Source organism: Sapajus apella, unplaced genomic scaffold (genome assembly GCF_009761245.1).
Source record: "Sapajus apella isolate SASKATOON/1434 unplaced genomic scaffold, GSC_monkey_1.0 scaffold1, whole genome shotgun sequence".
Taxonomy (NCBI): Eukaryota; Metazoa; Chordata; class Mammalia; order Primates; family Cebidae; genus Sapajus; species Sapajus apella.
The window spans coordinates 44,643,815-44,666,711 of NW_022436941.1; the positions used below are offsets into that span (position 1 = coordinate 44,643,815).

General features: G+C 41.7%; 1 protein-coding gene across 1 annotated transcript; it reads right to left on the bottom strand.

Moving 5' to 3' along the window:
* Nucleotides 1-10,110: 10,110 nt before the first annotated feature.
* GPR150 (G protein-coupled receptor 150) lies at nucleotides 10,111-12,265 on the bottom strand. The gene has a single exon (XM_032276155.1). It carries the CDS (start codon nucleotides 11,981-11,983, stop codon nucleotides 10,676-10,678), a length of 1,308 nt encoding a protein of 435 aa, XP_032132046.1. The 5' UTR covers nucleotides 11,984-12,265; the 3' UTR covers nucleotides 10,111-10,675.
* Nucleotides 12,266-22,897: the final 10,632 nt, after the last annotated feature.

Below are 22,897 nucleotides of genomic sequence, written 5' to 3' on the forward strand. Positions count from 1 at the left end.
CGGCTCACCGCAACCTCCGCCTCCTGGGTTCAGGCAATTCTCCTGCCTCAGCCTCCTGAGTAGCTGGGACTACAGGCACGCGCCACCATGCCCAGCTAATTTTTTGTAGTTTTAGTAGAGTCGGGGTTTCACCATGTTGACCAGGATGGTCTTGATCTCTCGACCTCGTGATCCACCCGCCTCGGCCTCCCAAAGTGCTGGGATTACAGGCTTGAGCCACCACGCCCGGCCTGCCACGTTTTCTTTATCCAGTCTATCATTGATAGACATTTGAGTTGGTTCCAAGTCTTTGCTATTGCAAACAGTGCCACAATAAACATACATGTACATGTGTCTTTGTAATAGAATGATTTATAATCCTTTGGGTATGTACCCAGTAATGGAATTGCTGGGTCAAATGGTATTTATATTTCTAGATTCTTAAGGAATTGCCATACTGTCTTCCACAATGGTTGAACTAATTTACACTCCCACCAACAGTGTAAAAGCATTCCTATTTCTCCACATTCTCTCCAGCATCTGTTGTTTCCTGACTTTTTAATGATTGCCATTCTAACTGGTGTGAGATAGTGTCTCAGTGTGGTTTTAATTTGCATTTATCTAATGACCAGTGATGATCAGCTTTTTTTCATATATTTGTTGGCTGCATAAATGTCTTCTTTTGAAAAGTGTCTGTTCATATCCTTTGCCCACTTTTTGATGGAGTTGTCTTTTTCTTGTAAATTTGTTTAAGTTCTTTGTACATTCTGTGTATTAGCCCTTTGTCAAATGGGTAGATTGCAAAAAATTTTTTCCCATTCTGTTGGTTGCCAGTTCACTCTAATGGTAGTTTCTTTTGTTGTGCAGAAGCTCTTTAGTTTAATTAGATCCCATTTGTCTATTTTGACTTCTGGTGCCATTGCTTTTGGTGTTTTAGTATAAAAGTCCTTGCACATGCCTATGTCCTGAATGGTATTGCCTAGGTTTTCTTCTAGGGTTTTTATGGTGTTAGGTCTTATGTTTAAATCTTTAATCCATCCAGAGTTAATTTTTGTATAAGGTGTAAGGAAGGAATCCAGCTTCAGCTTTCTGCATATGGCTAGCCAGTTTTCTCAATACCATTTATTAAATAGGGAATCCTTTCCCCATTGCTTGTTTTTGTCAGATTTGTCAAAGATCAGACGGTTGTAGATATGTGGCGTTCCTTCTGAGGCCTCTGTTCTGTTCCATTCGTCTATATCTTTCTTTTGGTACCAGTACCATGCTGTTTTGATACCAGTACCATGCTGTTTTGATTACTGTAGCCTTGTAGTATAGTTTGAAGTCAGGTAGTGTGATGCCTCCAGCTTTGTTTTTTTCACTTAGGATTGTGTTGGCTATGCAGGCTCTTTTCTGGTTCCACATGAAATTTAAGGTGTTTTTTTCCAATTCTGCACAGAAAGTCAATGGTAGCTTGATGTGGATAGCATTGAATCTATAAATTACTTTGGGCCATATGGCCATTTTCATTATATCGGTTCTTCCTAACCATGAGCATGGAATGTTTTTCCATCTGTTTCTGTCCTCTCTTATTTTCTTGAGCAGTGGTTTATAGTTCTCCTTGAAGAGGTCCTTCACATCCCTTGTTAATTGTATTCCTAGGTATTTTATTCTCTTCATAGCAGTTGTGAATGGGAGTTCACTCATGATTTGACCCTCTGTTTGTCTATTACTGGTGTATAGGAAGGCTTGTGATTCTTGCACGTTGGTTTTTTATCCTGAGACTTTGCTGAATTTGACTAACAGCTTAAGGAGATTTTTGGGCTGAGGTGATGGGGTCTTCTAAACATATAATCATGTCATCTGCAAATAGAGACAATTTGACTTCCTCTTTTCCTAATTGAATACACTTTGCTTCTTTGTATTGCCTGATATCCCTGGTCAGACTTCCAATACTTTGTTGAATAGGAGTGATGAGAGAAGGCATCCTTCTCTTCTGCCAGTTTTCAAGGGAATGCTTTCAGTTTTTGCCCATTCCATATGATATTGGCTGTGGTTTGGTCATAAATAGCTCTTATTATTTTGAGATACGTTCTATCGATACCTAGTTTATTTAGAGTTTTTAGCATAAAGGGCTGTTAAATTTTGTCGAAGGCCTTCTCTGCATCTATTGAGATAATCATGTAGTTTTTGTCTTTGGTTCTATGTATGTGATGGATTATGTTTATAGATTTGCATATTTTGAACGAACCTTGCATCCCAGGAATGAAGCCGACTTGATTTTGATGGATAAGGCTTTTGATGTGCTGTTAGATTCAGTTTGCCAGTATTTTATTGAGGATTTCCACATCAATGTTCATCATGGATATTGACCTGAAATTTTCTGTTTTAGTTGTGTCTCTCCCAGGTTTTGTTATCAGGGTGATGTTGGTTTCATAAAATGAGTTAGGGAGGATTCCTTCTTTTTATGTTGCTTGGAATGGTTTTCAGAAGAAATGGTACCAGCTCCTCTTTGTACCTCTGGTAGAATTTGGCTGTGAACCCATCTGGTTCTGGACTTTTTTTGGTTGGTTGGCTATTAATTGTGCTGCCTCAATTTCAGACCTTGTTATTGGTCTGTTCAGGTATTCAACTTCTTCCTGGTTTAATCTTGGGAGGGTGTAAAGTGTCCAGGAATTTATCCATTTCTTCTAGATTTACTGGTTTATGTGCATAGAGGTATTTGTAGTATTCTCTGATAGTAGTTCGTATTTCTGTGGGATTGGTGGTGATATCCCCTTTATCATTTTTTACTGCATCTATTTGATTCTTCTCTCTTTTCTTCTTTATTAGTCTGGCTAGAGGTCTATCTATTTCGTTGATCTTTTCAAAAACCAGATCCTGGATTCACTGGTTTTTTTGAAGCGTTTTTTGTGTCTGTATCTCCTTCAGTTCTGCTCTGATCTTAGTTATTTCTTGTATTCTGCTAGCTTTTGAATTTGTTTGATCTTGCATCTCTAGTTCTTTTAATCATGATGTCAGAGTGTCAGTTTTAAATTAGGCAGAAGGAACTTGCCTTATCTCAGATGAGACTTTTGACTTTTGAGTTAATGCTTGAATGCGTTAGGACTTTGGGGGACTGTTGGGAAGGCATGATTGTATTTTCCAATGTGAGAAAGACGTAAGATTTGGAGGGGACAGGGGTGGAATGATACAGTTTGTATCTGTGTTTCCACCAAATCTCATGTTGGATTGTATTTCTCAATGTTGGAGGTGAGGCCTGGTGGGAGGTTATTAGATCATGGGGGCAGAGTTCTCATGAATGATTTAGTACCATCCCCCGTTGGTACTGTGCAGTGAATGAGTTCTCATGCAATCTGGTTGTTTAAAAGTGTGCAGCACCTCCCCCACTCTCTCTCTTGCTCGAGCTCCAGTCATGTAAGATGTAACTGCTTCTCCTTTGCCTTCTTCAATGATTGTAAGTTTCCTGAGATTTCCCCAGAAGAAGAAGCCATTGTGCTTTCTGTATAGCCTGCAGAACTGTGAGGCAATGAAACCTCTTTTCTTTATCAATTATGAAGCCTCAGGTATTTATTTATAGCATATGAGAATGAACTAATACACTACCCCATCACATTTTGTTATTGTCACTTTCCAATCTACCCATGGAAAAGGGCAGCATAATAACAATAGTTAGTCCTAAGTTTTCATTCAAAAGCTGCATTTTAAATGAAACATATATCTGTGGTAAGTGATATATATTTATATATGTAATAAAGTTCCTATAGTACTTTGCATAGGATGAATCTTTATAAACATCAAATGACTCGATTGAATTAATAGGTTAATAACATTACCAATAAAAGAGTTTGCAAATAACGTTCTGTAACATTAATAATTGTAGGTTGAAGCCAGGCACAGTGGTTCATGCTTGCAATCCCAGGTACTCAGGAGGCTGAGGCTGAAGCATTGCTTGAGCCCAGGAGTTCAAGGCAGAAGTGTGCTATGATTGCCCCACCACACTCCAGCCTGAGTGACAGAGTGAGACCCTGTCTCTAAAAATAATAATAATTGTAGATTGAGGTTTCTCAACAAAGTGCTACCATAAAAATAATGGTTCTTTGTAGAATACATAGTTTTTAAAATGTGAAAGTTATAACTCTGCTTTTCTCTGATTTGCCTGATTGTGCCCAATACAATGTCCAGTGCAGTGCCTCAGTACATACTGGTTGATGGACTAAATAAAAGTACACTTAGAATATTCCTATTTTTCTGATAAGAACATAAGCCATTATGCAATAGGCTAAAATGGGACACTCTTTTCCTTGCCAAGCTTCTACTTCAGTTAGAGATTGCTTGGTGCTGCAAATAACAAAAAAATTCAACTCAACTGCTTTAATCAATAAGAACTTGTATTGGCTTATTTCGTTGGACATCCAATAGCCCGGCTTCAGTGGTGTTTGGTCTGTCAACACAGTGAGGTCATTAAGGACCTAAGTTCTTTTCATCTCTCTACTCTGCCATATCCACAATGTTGACTTCATTTTGTGGCTGCCTTCCCTCTTGGTGAGAAGTAGCTGCCAGCAGCCATTAGGGTTACATGCTCCCTCATTTACCTTTAATGTGGAGAGCCATTGAACATGCTAAGTTCTATGGCTTTCCTAGAAGAGATAAGAGGTTCCTTCCTAGATTCCCTGAAAATCCTCCCTTACTTTCATTGGCCTTCATTGCATCCCATGACCGTTCCTGAGCAACATATGGTGGTGAGAGGGATGAAATACTCCAATGGCATAGACTAATCAAGTCACGGTCTTGGAGTTGGGGAGGACTGGGGTTTTCTCAAAGTGCTGACTGTTTATAGAAGGTATAGACATTCTAAGAAGAATCTGAGAATTGTCAGAAAAGGAGAAATAAATGCTAGGAAGGCAATGAACAATGCCTGCTATTCCTTCTGTGAAGCCCAGCTCCCTACTTTTAAATACTACCATTGCTGCATTAATCTTCTGTGACAATTCTCTAAGATCTATTGTTTTTCTTCATGTAATATTATTAAACTGGACTTTTATCCCTCATAGCCCAGTGTTAGAAAGTAACCATAGCTATCATGTAGTGAGGGAATCTGAAGAAACAAACCAAGATTCCCCCCACCTTAACCCAATCAAGTATTTTACATACATTATCCTACAAAGGACAAAGTATTAACTTTTATTTTCTTGATGAGAAAACCAAGACTCAAAAATATTCAGCAAACCACCTAAAGTCACACAGCTACTAACTGTAGAGATGAAAGTCAAGTTCAGGTTTGTAGACTCTGAATATTCGACTCTTTTCACTATATTATATTGCCTTCCAACTCAGCAAAATATCTTTTTAATTTAACAAGGCCATTCATTTTTATTATAATATTTTCCCTTTGAACAAGTCAGAACATTTTTAGGAATAGAAGGGAAATTCCTCAAATTTTCTAACATCATTTGTGTTTCTTAGGATATCCCTTAGAAAAAAATGCTTTAAATCTTTCCTCCACAAATGAGCCAGATGATTCTATTTTTTGTATATTGTTTATAGCTAATCACTAGTGTGGTTTATTTAAACTCCTGGATGTTTTATGCATTCTTCCCATTTAAAATTACATCATATTTACTTATTTTGACTGTATGTTACTGAGTTTTTTCAAAGATATAGAATTCTTTGCATTTAGTCTTTAAAGTTCAATAAAATCAGGACCACCACATTGCTCAACTCTGCTGGTGATGTTCACATCTTATCTATAAGGAAAGTGCTCCCTGAAGTCCTGTGTGCAGTAGTTTGGTTAAAATCTAACTCCAAAAAATATACAGAATAGAGGAATAGTTTATTTTATAGGGCAACTTTGATTTCTTCCAAACTGCAAGGATGTAGATCTGGTTTCTCTTCTAGTCATTTCCCATTTGTGTGATAACCCAGAAAAGAGGGCAGTTTCAGGGTCAACCTTGTATTTGCCTTTGCTGTGTGATGTGAATAGTATGTTCTACCTAGCGAGATTCTAAATCTGAATAACCTTCAGGGGTCTCCTTGACTAGGACACAGCTGAATCTCTGGGTTACCTGTAGAAATGCAGATTCCTAGGGTCAACATCAGTAGGATGGCCATCCTGAGGGAATGCCTCAAGTTTCCTAACCTACAAATGCCTCCAGGGATGGGAACCAAGTCATCTAGATATATATTCAAGTTTCAGATTTGGTTAAACTTAGAGGAAGTTTCTTACTTATGGTAGAGAAGCATTTCCATATAAATTGGCTTAACTATATAAAATCTAGAAAAACAGTAGTTTAATTGTATTTCAAATTAACTTCTTGAGTTGGTATTCTGTATTTCCAACCCAGATGAAGAATTCTCAAAATTTCTAGGAGCAATCAGCTGAATACTCCATTGTATTGTAAAAACCAATCTAGATAACACGTTTTAAATAATTTAAAATTTTAGTCTTGCATTTTTAACAAGGATTTTCTCTTCTTTCTTTACAGTAGAGCCTGTTTTCTCATCCTTCCCTCTATACAATTCATATACTCAGTTCCATGTTCAAGCCAATCATGGTGGCCCCATTTCTCTTGCAATGATGGACATGTGATATAGTTCTGGCAAATGAGCCATTTAGGAGAGTCTGTTGGGGACTTCTGAGACATGTTTTTTCATTTCTATAAAGGGTACAAGAAAGAGAAATCCTTCTTCTTCTGGGCACTGTTACATTTGAATGTGATGCCTGGAATTGCAGTAGCCATTTTGTGACCTAAAGGGGAACTGGCCTGAGTATCAAGTTCACAACTCAAAATGGCAGATTGGAAAGAAGAAAAGGATCAGAGTCCTTGGATGAGTGAGGCTGCTCCAGAGAAATAGAACCAATAGCATGTATATAGATGTACAAGAGGAGAGATGTATTGTGGAAATTGGCTCATGTGACCATGAAGACCAAAAGGTTCTACCATATGCTGTCTGCCAGCTGGAGAACCGAGAAAGCTGGTGGTAAAATTTAGTCTGAGTCTGAAGGCCTGAGAATGGGGCTGTGGGGTTTGTGTTGCTGGTATAAATCCTGGAGTTTGAAGACCCAAGAAAAGGAGCGAACTGTCCAAAGGCAAGAGAAGATGGGTGTCCCAGCCCAAGAAGAGAGAGAAAGAGAGGATTCGCCTTTCCTCTGTCTTTTTGTGCTATTTGGGTGGGCCCTCAACAGGCTGGATGATGCCTGCCAACTCTGGTGAGGATCGATCTTCACTCAGTCTACTGATTCGAATGTTAATTTCTTCCGGAAACGCCCTCATAGGCACACTCAAAAATGATGTTTTACCAGCTATTTGAGCATCCCTTAACCCAGTCAAGTTGACACATAAAATTAACCATCACAGCCCTTGATTAGGGAGTTGAGCTACTTACTTAACCAACCCTGGCCAGCCCTACCACTGGACTTACTGCCATATGAAATAATAAATTGTAGCCAGCTGAGTCAGTTCTGTTAGGGTAGTCTCAACTGCAGAAAACAGAAAACGTGGCTCAGCTGCTTTAAATTTATTATCTCAGTTGAGAGCATATGAAGTGGTCCAACATTAGGAATCATATTTTGAAGACTCTGATGCTGCCTTGATTTCTGCCTCTAATAATTCTCTCTCACCCTTTCATTTGTTGATCCTTCATGCCATCATTGAGATGATCTTTGTAAAATTCAAAATTGCTCATATTAGAACTCTGATTAAATTCTTGAAAGGTTTTTTTTTTTTTTTTTTTTTTTTTTTTTTCTCGGCTTAGCACACCAACTTGTCTTCACTGGGTCCAGGCTGAATTTCTCCGACCACATATCTCATTAGGTCAGGCCCCAAACACACCCTAAAGCTACTGTCATTACTTGACTATGCTATGTTCTGTCTCCCCTACGCTTTACAGTGCTATTCCCATTGCCTAGAACACCCTTCCTGACCTGAAGGGTCGCCCCAAAACAGTCTTCAATAGCTTCTTTTGGTGAGTCTTTCCTAGTGTCCCCGCATAGTCCCCCAAGATTGTCAGATTCTCTTCAGTGCTTCCAGTACACTGACTGGAATCCCCTGTTGCAACACAGGTGATGCTGCAGTGTAATTGTCAAATCGTTTCCTACATTTGACTATAATGTTTTTGAGGGGAAAATGTGCCTTATTCATCTTAGCATCTCCAATGCCTAGCTTAATAACAGGCTTAATATAAGCAGGTAATAAATGTTTATTAATGAGTAAATAATGCTATAATCCAGACTTGAGTTCATGAAGACAACTGTATCCTCTCTTTGTCTGATTTATTCCTGGTATTTTGCAGATCATTGCATCCTCATTAGGGTAAGGAGGAGCAAAGAGGGGAAGGAAAACCTATAACTCTGTAACATCTGTTGTCAAAATTTTGGAGGAAGGTAAACCAAGCTTAGTAAAGATTTCCTTTCATATATCTCTTATCTATTCTATCTCTTTCTGACTTATATGATGAATCATTCAACAAATATATATTGAGAGCCTACTACATGTCAAGCATTGCTTAAGCATTTGGAATATATTAGTGAACAAAATAGCCCTCAGACAGCACTGGCTCTACAAATAGCTTTAAACAATCATTTGCCCTTTCTGCATCTTAGACCTGCATTTGTGCACGAATAAGAAACACTGTGATGGAAAGCTTTAGGTCCTCACGTAAAAGTCACTGATAAGCACATGGATATATTGTTCATAAGTGCTGCCACTTCTGTCTAGAATCAAGAACAGTTGAGAGGAAGAGGTTACTTGTGGGGGGGAACCCCACAAGTGCTGTGGCAAGGGTCTGAAGCCTCAGCCTGTTCCCATATAAATATTGATTTAGAAAAGAATTAGAAATGTAGGCACATAGTTATTCATTTATATAATCATATATAATCTTACAGTTACTCACTTATAATCATAAAGATACATACTCAATATAACCTTTAATTTTACTGATGACTATTGGGTTATGAAGCATGGAACTGAGGTGACAACGTGAACAAAGTGATCCTAAGGCAAGATGCTCTTAGCCCTCTGTCACGCCCGCATAAGGGCTGCTGGAGGGCACCTTGGCTGTGCAGCAGCGCCAGTGCTGTGAAAGCGCCCACTGTTTAGCCAGCTAGGGAAGGAGATGTCCAAAATGGCCAAGACCTCACCTTCCTAGGGAAGTTAGGAGAAAACTCCGCTTCTCTAAGCTTTTGTGGCAAGGCCTGACAGCTGTCAGGGAGACAGGCAGACATCTGGGGGCTTAACTGTCTCTACGTGATGCTGTGCTTCAGTGGTCACGTTGCATGTTCACTTTGACGCTCTGCTTCTGCACCTGGTTTCTCTTTTTCTCAGAAGATAAGAATTAATTAATGTCCTTGACATTTCTAACAAATATGCAAAGAGCGCTGACACATTAGGTTTTCTCCCCATCTCTGCTGCTTGAAAGTCCTGGGCCTCTATCTCTAAGACCCGTGATTTACCGGACCCTATCACTGACCACCATTACCCCTACCTTCCCTGCCCACTGCTTTGTACTCAGTAAAAGTCAGAGTGCGTGGACACTCCGTGCCACTGCAGGACTCCGCATCTTGGTTAGCAGTGGACCCCCGAGCCCAAACTCTCTTTTCCCTATCTCTGTGTCTGAGTCTTTTATTTCTACAATTTCTCGTCTCTGCACCAGCAGGGAGGGACTCACAGAACCCTATGGGGCTGGACCCTATAGTTACTGATCAAATCACCTCCTTGACCTTGTTCTCAGCAATTCACACCAATAGGCATTGAGTTCATTTTTTTTTTTTTTAAACAAGAGAGTTTTATATACGCATGTAGCATTTGAGATTTTGACTTCCTTCCTTCCTAGCTGCAAATCTCCTTGAGGCTCCATCTGGGACATTGACCCCCACCCATATGTACCACCTTGAAGCTTCCCTTCTCTGGTTTGCTGGGGACTTTGTACCCAGAAGCTCCATCTGGGCATTACAGCTTTAGAGGCTGCTGGGGGAACAAGGACGATTTCCTATGAAAACCAAGTATATCTGAAAGCTTTTATGTTTTTATGTTTCCTTCCTACAACCTCGGCTTCTGTTGAAGTGGAAACTAGACTGGAAATAAAGGCCACACTGATTTTCTTCTGAGAAAATACATTACCATGTTTAAAAAAAAAAAAAAAAGTCCCAATTGCTCCGTGGGAAAGGTTTTTATTTTACAAATACTCTGTGATTCTGAAATGACAGGATGATTACATTTCTGACAGCACTGGTATAATTCTCAGACTCCCCAGGGAGAGCAATGTGGGGCTTTTCCTCCTGGAAAGAAAAGGCAAATTTTCAGGTGCTGAAGGTACATTTGATTTAAGCACGATTCAAAATAAGTAAGTACAGATGATAACACAGCAAATAATAAAAGTTGGGTAATTTAGCAAAAATAAGTTAGTCTTATCCAGAGCACTACAAATGCGTGAAAGAAAACTGCAAAAATAACTGTCTTTGTTTTTACAACTTCCCAGTGGCTCGCTGTCTCCAAATGGGGAGATGTGAGAGAAACTGTAGGGAAGAAAAGAAACTGGAAGAGCCTAGGGAAATGTAAACATCAGAAGGGAATAGGAGAGTGGAGGAAGGGGACAACTTCAGTGTCACTCTCACAGACTCTCCTGCCCCTTGTGATCTGGACAGAACCTGGCAGGCCTCGAGTTCCCTGGAGGTTGTGTCTCAGCGATAGTTGACCCGTCGTCTCTGACCATCAAGCACCTAGAAGGCGCTTTCGCAGGAGCAGGGCAGGGGTCTGGGGCGCGGAGGGGGTGGGCGCAAGCCGCCATCGGCTAGCAGTTCCCGCCGAGGATGGTGATAATGAGGATGGGGCCAGCGTTGGCGGTAGAGCGCCTGGTGGCCCCTGGGCCCCTCATCATCCTCCGCGCCTCCCTGCAGCGCGCAGCAGAGCGAGCCCAGTCGCCTCCACAGTCGTCGCCGGAGCCAGCCGTCGCCCGCCTGGAAGAAGAGGTAGACGAAGGGATTGAGAGCGCTGTTGACCATCCCCACGACGCGCAGCGCCGCCGACAGGCCCTCTGCCTCCCAGTCTCCCGCTGGCCCGGACGACAACGCGTTCGCCAGCCGGGCGGCAAAGTAGGGGAGCTCGCAGCCCACGAACAGCAGCGCCAGCAGCAGGCTTATCTTCAGGCTCTGCACCTTGGCGCGGGGCAGCGCGCTGGGCGCGGGGGCTTGGCCAGGACTCGCCCACCAGGGCGCTGCAGCTGCAGGGGCCTGCGGCCGGCGCCGCCACCAGACGGAGAGTAGGTGTCCGCAAGCGACGCCCAGGACCACGACAGGCGCTGCGAAGCCCGCGACGGACTCGTAGAGCGCGTAGACCTGCAGGTGCCAGCGTGGCAGGGACGCAAAGATCCCACGGCAGCGACGCTCCCCTGGCCAGGCGCGGGCGGCCGGGGGCGCGCCGGGCTGCGGTGACTGCAGCGGCGGCTGCAGAGGCTGCAGCGGCGAGGGGGATCCCCCGCGCACCACGAAGGCGGGGGGTAGCGCCAGCAGCAGCGCCAACAGCCAGCCCAGGGCGGCGAGGGCGCGCGCGGGCAGCGGCCGCGCGTGCGGTCGATGCATGGCGCGATGGCGCTCGAGGGCGATGAGCACCACGAGGTGGGCCGAGGCGCCCCGCCCCGAAGCCTGCAGCAGCTGCAGGAAGCGGCACGCCAGGTCGCCCGTGCCCGCGCGGGGCTCGCCCAGCAGTTCCCAGGCCAGCTGCGACAGCGCCGTGCCCCCGCACGCGTACAGGTCCGCCAGGGCCAGCTGCACCAGCAGGAAGTCCATCTTGCGACGCTTGGGGCCTGCCCAGGGCCCGCCGCCGCCGCACAGGCGGCACAGCACAGTGGCGTTGCCAGCCACCGCCACCACTAGGATGACCCCCAGGAACACCAGGCGGACGCGGCGGCTGGGCGGCCCCGGGGCGGGGGCTCCCTGCCCCAAAGTCAGGTTGAGACCCCAGCCCAGCAGGATGGGCACGGAGAGGTTGGGCGCCGGCGGCGGAATTGAGGGTCTAAAGAGATCCTCCATCCTTGCCCGGTAGGAAGAGGAGGCACCGAAGAGGGCTGGCAGGACGCGGGAAACCAAAGTGGAGGCGAGGCGGCGCGGGGAGCCAAGCTGGGTCTACGAGTTCCCAAAGTTAGTTGAAAAGGCACACGCACAGAGAGGGAGATGGATCAGTCGGCTTTGCGCTTAGTTGTTTTTATCGACTGTCTTCGTCATTTGTCACTCAAATGTGGGTTGTACACTCGAGGAACACACATGATTCCTATTCTCCACCTTCTCCGCGTCTTCCCTCCCATTCCCGGCGGATCTTCTTCCAATCTCTGCAGCGGCCCCCGACGCTACCCTCGCAGAAGCCACGGGATTTACCTGTAAAGCACAGCAGGACAGAAGGCTGCTTTGCTTGGCCATTGTATAAGGCCAGTGTTATCCCAGTGCCCACACAAGAGAGGACCTCTTGACTGAGATTGTACCACAATCCACCACCACCCCAATGTGATTGCCAATAGGAAAAAAAAAATAGAGGAGACGTTAGTTTTGATTTTTAAATAAAGGTTTGAAATGCCATGGATCTGTACAAGCATTAGGAAAACAGGAACACAAGAAACCTAACAGCGTTTTGAGCAAAGAGACCTATTAGCTGAATCTGAATCAAGATACGTCTTCTCTGTCCAAGAATGAAAGTATTTTAATTAGAGAGTACTGAAGTCAATGACGTTGTTTCTAGGAGTGGCAGTAGTTTGCAGATCGTTCCAAATAATTCTCATTACTAGATGCAGTGGATCACAGCTGCTTTCTTGGTGATGTAAAATTCATTTCATTAGTCTGAAGAGGGCATTAATAGGTTTTATGCAAATGGTAGTGCATTTGTTGCTTTTCCCCTAATATTTTCATCCAGTGAAGGATGTGTCATCACACTCCTCATTCTCTTGATTCTGTTTTCCAGCAGATGGGAAGTTGCTAGGAGGGGATACGCCTCCAATAAGCCTAGAGAAAAGGTGACTAAGAAAGTGATAAGGCGGCCAATTTTTTTAAAAAAGAAATCCAAGTCTCAGGAAATGGTTTAGATTAAATGTTGCTGCTTTCATTTTAGCCTTGCCTTCTGACAAACAAATTTTACTTTCCCAGTTGGAGGCATCAATTTGTCTTTTTATGCACCCTCCACGTTAATCATGGTGAAAGAATTTCCTGTACTTCCTGGTCTGGGGGCCAGAGAGATACGGGTGTTTCCTGCAGTTCACATTCCCAGTCTAAGGAAACATTTGGAACTTTAAGATTTATGGCACAGGAAGATTTGGTGGGTTCCATGATAGTCCTGCCAGCTGCTGTAGGAATCTCATGTCCCAAGCTGTTGTCCTTTGGCCAGAAACCTTGGCTAGTTTCATCGTCATCTCTCTGGAGCATTTCTCTGGTCTGACACATTGTAGTTATCGCTGAGTATGTGTTGAGTTGATGAATTAGTGGATATATGATGCCTTTCAGATAACTTCGAGCATAAATTCTTGCCTTGACTATAAATCCATCACCTAATAAAAAATTCCTTTCATACTATGCCAGTATTGTCCAGAGGAGCCCAAGGAGGCTCTGTGGAGACATAGGAATAACTGTTCTTGGTGGGACATTGGAAAATCTAAAATCCTGGTTTGATTTTCATGCTTGCCCTTTAGAAGTTTTTGTCCAAAGCCTTTTTCTATGCACACACATCATCCCAGTTTATAATGCACTTCTTCCAGGGAGCCTTCTCCAAGCAATGCTCATTATTCAATGATTTTCCTAGCCAATATCATTTCAGTATTTCTCAAGATAGTCTATAATTTGTCTCAAATTTGTTGAAATGCTCTTATATATTAGCATTTCAAAATAACTACAGTGAAATTACATTTCATAGAACTTCAGTAAGATCTGACAAAACATTGATTTTCAACTAATTATTTTTTTGTTTGTTTTGTTTTTGTTTTTTTGAGACAGGGTCTCACTCCGTTGCCCAGGCTGGAATGAAGTGGCATGATCATAGCTCACTGCAGCCTCAACTTTCTGGGCTCAGGTTATTCTCTCACTCCAGCCTCCTGAGTAGCTGGGACTACAGGCACGTACCACCATACCCAGCTAATTTTTGTGGTTTTTTTGTAGAGGTTGGGGTTCACCATATTGCCCAAGCTAGTTTTAAACTCCTGGTCTCCAGCAATCTTCCCACCTCGGCCTCCCAAAGTGCTGGGATTATAGGCATGAGCCACTGTGCCTGGCCTAAACTAATTCTTATTAAAATTATACATGCACATAGTTTTGAAAGTCAAATGGAGCTAAGAAGGCTGATAACATGAAGAAATCCCTTGTCCCATACCTCTCCACTTCATTTCCTCTTTCTAGTGGGAACAAATTTAGACTTTATTTGCTCTTTCTTCTGACATATACTTAATTCATGATAGTACATAATATGTGTGTAATGCTATTTATTGACTTAACAAATTGATATATTATCTGTTAACTTCTTATTAAAGACTTATCTCTCACACTATTTCCATTTCCCATATCATTAGAACAATACTCTAATTTTGCATTAGACTTATATTTGGCATTTATCTTACTATGAAATGAAAATATTCATAGTTGAGCATTGTATATTGTGAATATATTTTTTGTTTTTCTTAAAGTTAACAATTGCCTTTTCTTACTTTTCATTGTTGTCATAGCTAATTCTTCCTGTACTCTCAAATAGTCCCCCACACAGTTTCTACAAGGTCAGTTTCATAACGTAATATAGCAGCTCCAATTTTATTTTAATGGAAACCTCTTTACCAGAGATTTTCATTTTTCTCTTATTTGGGCTAATTTCTCCCTAGGCCTGCTGCATAACTACCATCTGCGGACCTCTATCTGTTGTCATCGTTGAAACTTTCTGCCTTTCTTTGGGTTGCAGTTCCTGTTTCTTGGATCTCTGGCCTTTTTCCTTGATTTCTTCCTGTTTGGTAGAACACATCATCTAATATTTCATAAGGTTTAAAGGCTGTACAAAGCCTGAGAACTAAGTGGTGAGAGACCTCATTATACTCATTATTTGAGTCATGCAGATTCCGTCCGAACACGTTGACCTCTGGGACAGCGGTCATCCTGGAATCTCATGTCAGCATCGTCCTAGGGATTCCTTTCACTTATGCTGACTCTCTTGTTTTCTGATTTAATTTTTTTTCTTTCCTGGTTTATTTTCTTGCTCGGGAAGAAAGCATGTTTCAGTGACTTATTGAGAGAGGGTAACTATTTGAGATCCTACATGTCTGAAAATTTCTTTATTCTACCCTATTGCCAAATAAACTGATGATTGGCTGGGTTTGGAATCCTAGTTTTGAAAATCTTTTCCTTCTGAATTTTGAAGGCAGTGCTCCATTCCCTTCTGGCTTCTAAGTGTTTGTGTTGAGAAGACTTAAGCCATCTGATTCATGATTTGCTTAGATGCGATCATTGTTTTTTCTTTCTAGAAGCTTATTATTATTCTCTTTTTTCTAACCAATTTTATAAAATGTGTTTTTCTATTGGTTTATTTTTATCCAATGTTTTGGGCATAATAGAAGATAATGAATTGTATTTAATTGTAATACTTATTTAGTGGTCTTTATCTAAACAGCCTCCCAGCCTTTCTTTTTCTTTTTAGGATGCTGACATTTCAAGAGTCCATGACACATGTTTAGCAGAATGTCCTTAAAATTGTATTTGTTTCCACGTAATTAAATTTGGATTTGACTTTTTTGGCAGGAATATTACATAGGTAATACTGTCATCAGTGTATCATTTCAGGGGTGCTAATGCCACTTTGTCTCAATATAGATGTTATTAAGCTTGACATATATGTTTTGAAAATTCAATAGTTTTAAATTAAGTAGTACATATTAATTGCAGAAAAATTAGATAATACATATTCACATACAAAAAACATTTGACATACCGCTCAGAGAAAACTGTCATTAATAGTGATATATATTTCAGACCATAATGACTAGATGTATATATTATAGAAATAGATCACATTGCATACAACCTTTTATATCCTGCTTTCATTTCACCTAAGACTGTATTTGGATAGCTTCCCATGTCAGTGAAAATATAATTACCTGTTTAATGTTGAATGGATGAATGGACTACAACTATTTAAATAGCTCCCTATTTTTAGACAAAGGTTTTCTCATTTTCACTTTATAAATAATTCTGCGAGGAACATCTCTTCACCTACATCCTAACACATGCATTCGATTATTCCCTTATGATAAAATCCTGTAATTGGAATTGCTAAGGCGGAGCACACACATTTTCAAGGCATTTTAACATGTAGTACTGAGTTATCCTCGACAAGGGACTCAAGCAATGTGTGTGTCTTTTCCCCTATAGTCCCAACAATATGAGCATCATCAGCATCTGTCACTCTCAGATGAAAACATTTCATTATTTCTTCATTTTAAAAATCGAGATATAGTTTATATACCATAAAATCTAGAATTTTAAAGTATACAACTCAGTGCTTTTTAGTATATTTACAAGTTTGTGCAACTACCGCCACTATCTAATTCCAGAACTTTTAAATCATTTCCAAAATAAACCTACACACATTCTTTTCTTCTCCCAGCCGCTGGAAACCACTAGTCTCCTTTGACACTGTGGATTTACTTATTCTTGACATTGTATAGAAATGTAACCATATGACACGGTTTAGTTTCTGGTTTCTTTGCTTTGAATAATGTTTTTAAATTTCATCCACATTGTAGCATGTAATAGTATTTCATTATTTATGGTTAAATAATATTTCATTATGTGAATACACCAAATTTTGTTTATTCACTCATCAGCTGATGGATATTTGGGTTTCTATTTTTGGCTGTTTCTATTTTGATTGTTTTCATTACAGTGAATAACTCTGTTATGAATATTTGTATACAAGTTTTTCTGTGAATACCTGTTTCAGTTCTCTAGAGTATATTCCTAGGAGTGAAATTGCTGGGTCATATGTGAATTCTATGTTTAACTTTTTGAGGAACTGCTGAACTGTTTTCTGCAGAGACTGTGCCATTCCCTCCATTCCCACAATTAATGTGAGTTTTCTGGTTTCTCCCTTCATGTAGATGCAGTTTCTCATTTGGGATCATATTCCTTCTGCTTAAATAATGTCCCTTAACATTTCTTATAGTTCAAACTGCTGGCAACACATTCTCTTAGTTTTCTTTTTCTTTTTTATTTTTTGTGTTCTAAAGTGTTTATTTCACCCACATTTTTGAAAGACACTTTTACTGGGCATATAGCATTCTACGATGAGTTGTTTGTTTATTTGTTTGAGACAGAGTCTTGCTTTCTTAGTTCATTTACATTTAGGGTTAATGTTGTTATGTGTGAATTTGATACTGCCATTTTGGTGCTAGCTGGCTGTTTTGCCCAGTAGTTGATGCAGATTCTTGATTGTGTTGATGCTCTTTACCATTTAGTATGCTTTTGGAGTGGCTGGTACTGGTTGTTCCTTTCTATATGCAGAGCCTCTTTCACGAGCTCTTGTAAAGCAGGCCTGGTGGTGACGAAATCTCTGAGTACTTGCTTGTTCGCAAAGGATTTTATTTTTCCTTTACTTATGAAGCTTAGTTTGGCTGGATATGATATTCTGGGTTGAAAGTTCTTTTCTTTAAGGATGTTGAATATTGGCCCCCACTCTCTTCAGGGTTGTAGGGTTTCTGCTGAGAGATCTGCTGTGAGTCTGATGGGCTTCCCTTTGTGGGTAACCCGACCTTTCTCTCTGGCTGCCCTTAGCGTTTTCTCCTTCATTTCAACCCTGGTGAATCTGACGATTATATGCCTTGTGGTTGCTCTTCGTTAGGAATATCTTTGTGGTGTTCTCTGTATTTCCTGGACTTGAATATTGGCCTGCCTTGCTAGGTTGGGGAAGTTTTCCTGGATAATATCCTGAAGAGTATTTTCCAGCTTGGATTCATTCTCTGCATCACATTCAGGTACACCAATCAAATGTAGACTAGGTCTTTTCACATAGTCCCACATTTCTTGGAGACTTTGTTCATTCCTTTTTACCCTTTTTTCTTGAATCATGCCTTCTCATTTTATTTCATTGAGTTGATCTTCGACCTCTGATATCCTTTCTTCTGCTTGGTCAATTTGGCTGTTGAAACTTGTGCATGCTTTGCAAAGTTTTCGTGTTGTGTTTTTCAGCTCCATCAATTCACTTATATTCCTTTCTAAGTTGTCCATTCTCGTTAGCATTTCGTCAAATCTTTTTTCAAGTTCTTAGTTTCTTTGCATTGGGTTAGAACATGTTCTTTTAGCTCACAGAAGTTTCTTATTACCCAGCTTCTGAAGCCTGATTCTGTCATTTCATCACACTCATTCTCTATCCAACCTTGTTCCCTTGCTGGTGAGGAGTTATGATCCCTTGTAGGAGGAGAGGTGTTCTGGTTTTGGGTGTTTTCATCCTTTTTGCACTGGTTTCTTCCCATCTTTATGGATTTATCTATCTGTCGTCTTTGTAGTTGCTGACTTTCAGATTGGGTCTCTGAGTGGACGTTCTGTTTGTTGATGATGAAGTTATTTATGTTTCTTAGTTTTCCTTCTAACACTCTGGCCCCTCTGCTGTAGGACTGCTGAGGTCCACTCCAGGCCCTGCTTGCCTGGGGATCACCTGCAGCGGCTGCAGAACAGTAAGGATTGCTACCAGTTTCTTCTTCTGCTATCTTTGTCCCAGAAGGATACCTGCCAAATGTCAGTCTGATCTCTCCTTTATGAGGTGACTCTTTGGATATACAGGGGTCAGGGAGCTGCTTGAGGGGACAGTCGTCTGTCCTTTATAGGAGCTCAAGTGCTGAGCTGTGACCTCCGTTGTTAATTCAGAGCTGCTGGGCAGGTACGTTTAGGTCTGCTACAGCAGAACTCATAAACCGCTTTTTGTTCCCAGGTGCTCTGTCCCAGGGAGTTAGGGCTTTATTTATGAGTTTCTGTTGTGCTGCCGTCTTCTTTTTTTTTTTCAGGGCTGCCCTGCCCAGCAAGGAGGCAGCCTCATCACTGTCTGCCTGCAGTGGCTTTGCTGAGCTGCTGTGGGCTCCGCCCAGCTGCTGAGTGAACTTCCCTGCAGTCCTGTTTATACGGGTGTAGTTAGAACTGCCTCGACAATGGTGGCCCACCTCTGTATTGGTGGACTCTCTCTATAATGGGAGGTTGCCTTGGCAAAGGTGGGTTGCCTTGGCAACGGCAGGCAGCCTCAGCAATGGCAGGTTGCCTTGGCACGGCAGGCTGCCTCAACAATGGCGGACTACCTCCACAGTGGTGGAGTGCCTTGATAATGGCGGAAGCCCCTCACCCACAGAGCTGGACTGTCTGGGGTTCAGCTGCGCGTGTTGTGAAACTCTCAATCCAGAGAGTTTCTGATTGCTGTTCTTTTGTCGGGTGGGGCCAGCCAAGCCTGATCACCTGGCTCCCTGCCTCAGAGCCTTTCCACGCTATCCCAGGTGTTCCAGTCGCCTGTTGAAAAGGCGCGGAGATCTCTGTGTTTTCCCGTGTGGCAACTCACTGCGCCAGCTTAAACAGTGGTGCTGGGATTTGTGGAGCTTGTTTTTGCCCAGGAATCTCCTGGCCTGGCTCCCCGTTCAGACCCCTCTTTAATCAGATGAATGGGCAACTTCCCAGGGCTCCAATCGCCAGCCAAAAGGGCCCCCGGACCAGTGTATTTTGTATGGAGAACCACCAGCCAGGACAAAGCAGCTGTGCTGACCAAAAGAACCGCGCCGGCCAAAACAGCCGCGCTGGCAACCAGTGGGACTCCTCCACCCGGGAACCTCCTGGTCCGTAGGCAATAAAAATGTGGCGTCCACTCACCCTCTGCACTTTCACTGGGAGTTGCAACTCCAAGCTGTTCCTAAATGGCCATCTTGGGCCGGGCCTGAAAATTAGCTTTTTGACTCTTTTGCCTTATAAATTTTACTGAATGCCCGACATTATATATAAAAGAATAAGAGTGACTGATGCAAATAATGTTTACTTCTGAAAATGGCCATGCCTCTTCACCTATCAGGCTACCAGAGTGAAGAACTGAGTAAATCTAATCAATAGTTGAGCTAGGTTTAGGTTTTGTTGTTGCTATAGTTATTATTATACTACTGACTTCAAATTCCTCCATACTGACATCTTGCATTTCCTGTGAGGCCTAAGAGACTAGAAGGCTTTTCTCAGTGTTCCTGCTCCATCCCGAACTTTCAGCTGCCCCTTCACACTTGGCTACCAGACCGGGGGAGGGGATGGGGATGTTTCTGTCCAGGCTTCTGCCCCTCTCTCAGAAGTCCTGTGCTGTTGCCCATGATGGGAGCAGGGTAGCTTTCTTGGCCTTTCTCTTCCAACCTTCATCTTACCCAGGCCCTGGGGGTCTCAGGCTCAAGTGTGGGAGTTTTTCCATAATCTTGTCCTTTCCCTCTATGGCAGCCGAGTTCTGTCTTGTAACTTTCAAGAGCAAGTTTCCTGGTACTATAGCTTTTGTAAGAAATCTTTGCTTTGTAACAAAGATTCTGGGCATGATTAGGTTTCTTCATCTTCCCCAGCAATGATAGCTTTTGCTGTAATCTCCCCCTCCCAGTGACAGCTGACCTTTTGCTGAGGACTGGGGGTGAAAGGGTTTTCTGATCCTGCCCCAGTGGCAGATGTGTTTTGCTTTGTATGATAAGAAGTCCTGGATTTTGGGTTTGTCCTCAAGAGGCAGCCACTCTCTGTCTGTACACCCATCCCACTAAGGTCTTCTTTGTCTCTAATCTTTCTTGTTAAGTACCAGACTGAGTCAAGGTAAGAAAGCTAGTTAGTCAGTGGGCACACCATGAGTGGGGGTTCCCAGAGTTTCTACTGTTATTTTTACATGCATTTGGCCTATAAGTATATGTCAAAATATCAGTTGCTTTTTTACCCACTTTTTTGGCTGCTAGTTTTTCCCCATGTTCTGTCAAAGGTCCCACCTGTCCTTGGCAGTGCTTGCCACCTTTTCCAATTCAGTTCATCTGTTGCCTGGCAATCTCCTTTCTCTGATAAGCTCAAGGAAAGTTTTGATTTTGTAGATTTTCTGGCTTTATTTTTTCTTTTGGTGGTGGTTGTTAACAAGGGAGCAGTATTCCCTTGCATCTTTGTCTATCCTAAGTAGAAATACAATTCTCAAACCACTATTTAAGGATATCAAAACTTCACTGTAAATATAGCAAAATTTATGCATATTTTTTCTAACTTTTAAAGTTGAACAGTTTTTAAAATCCCTTTAATAATAAAAAGTTTAAGGCTGAGAATATTCTTCTGATTATAGTTTTGGTTGTATCATATGTTTTTCTAAATGTTCTTATTTTTGTCTATAGCTATGCCATCCTGAATGACTGCCCTAAATTTTTTTATTATTTTTAATATAACATATAATGATAATTTTTTGACCGAAGAATTATTTAAGACTTAGATTTTTAATGCTAAAATAAAAATTAAAAAAAAAAAAAGGTTAGGTCAGGATCAGCGGCTCATGCTTGTAGACTGAGCACTTTGGGAGGCTAGACAGAAGGATTTGAGTCCTGGAGTTTGAGACCAGCTTAGGCAACATAGGGAGACCCTATCTCTACAAAAATTAAAAAACATTAACCAGGCATGGTGGCACACACCTATAGTCCTGGCTTCTTTGGAGGCTAAGGTGGAAGGATTGCTTGAGCCTGGGAGATTGAGGGCCACAGTGGTATGATTGCACCACTGCATTCCAGCCTGAGTGACAGAGTGAGACACTGTCTCCAAAAAAATTTTTTTGGGGTAATAATTCTACCTATTATTATTATTATTGTTGTAAATAATGCACATAATTGTAAACAATGTATACGTGTACACACACAAATGTGTATGGCCAGTGAAGAAGGGGGATAATAGTTCTAACACAGGTCTAGATGGTTTGTTTTCCACATGAGCTTCTTTGACCTAGTATGTGTTATCTCTTTTTTGCTTCATGGCCCCTCATTACCAAGTTCTTTGTTTGCTTCACTGGTTTATGGTATGTTTCAATAGCCAGTAATATTAATCCACCCTTGATATTATTTTCCCATAGTTTTATGACTTATTTCAGACATTCTTTCATCCATAAAAACTGTTAAGACCATTTAATCCAATTTTAAAAAATCAAACAAAAATATCTCTTTTCTACAATAAAATCAGGATTGCACAAAATTTATACATTAATTTTGGAGAAGTGATATTTTGAAATTAGATCTTCCCATCTAAGAACATGCTGTCATTCCATATTCATATTTTGTTTATATACTTAATAGAACTTTCTAGTTTTTAAAATCAAGGTTTGTATACCTCTCATTAAAATTTGAAGTATTTTCCAGCCTGACCAACATGGTGAGACCCTCCTCTCTACAAAAACTTAAGTTAGCCAGGCATGGTGATGCATGGCTGTGGTCCCAGCTACTCAGGGGGCTGAGGCAAGAGAATCACTTAAGCCCAGGAGGTTGAGACTTCAGTGAGTAAGCCATGTTTGCACAACTGCATTCCAACCTGAGTGATAAAGTGAGACCCTGTATCAAAAATAAATAAGTACGAAAATAAATATGTGTAGGATAACATGAATGTAATATTTTCTCTAATTTCTGTTTTGACCTAGTGATTCCTCTTATAGATATGTGTTAATTTTTTTTTTTTTTTTTGAGATGGAGTCTCACTCTTGTTGCACAGGCTGGAGTGCAATTGCATGATCTCAGCTCACTACAACCTTCACCTCCTGAGTTCAAGCAATTCTTCTGCCTCAGCCTCCCACGTAGCTGGGATTACAGGCGCCTGCCACCATGCCCAGCTAATTTTTTGTATTTTTAGTAGAGATGGGGGTTTCACAATGTTGGCCAGGCTGGTCTCAAACTCCTGACCTCAGGTGACCCACCTGCCTGGGCCTCCCAAAGTGTTGGGATTACA

Excerpts from the sequence above, each read along its gene's own strand:
- GPR150 (XM_032276155.1), bottom strand. The coding sequence starts at position 11,983 with ATGGAGGATCTCTTTAGACCCTCAATTCCGCCGCCGGCGCCCAACCTC.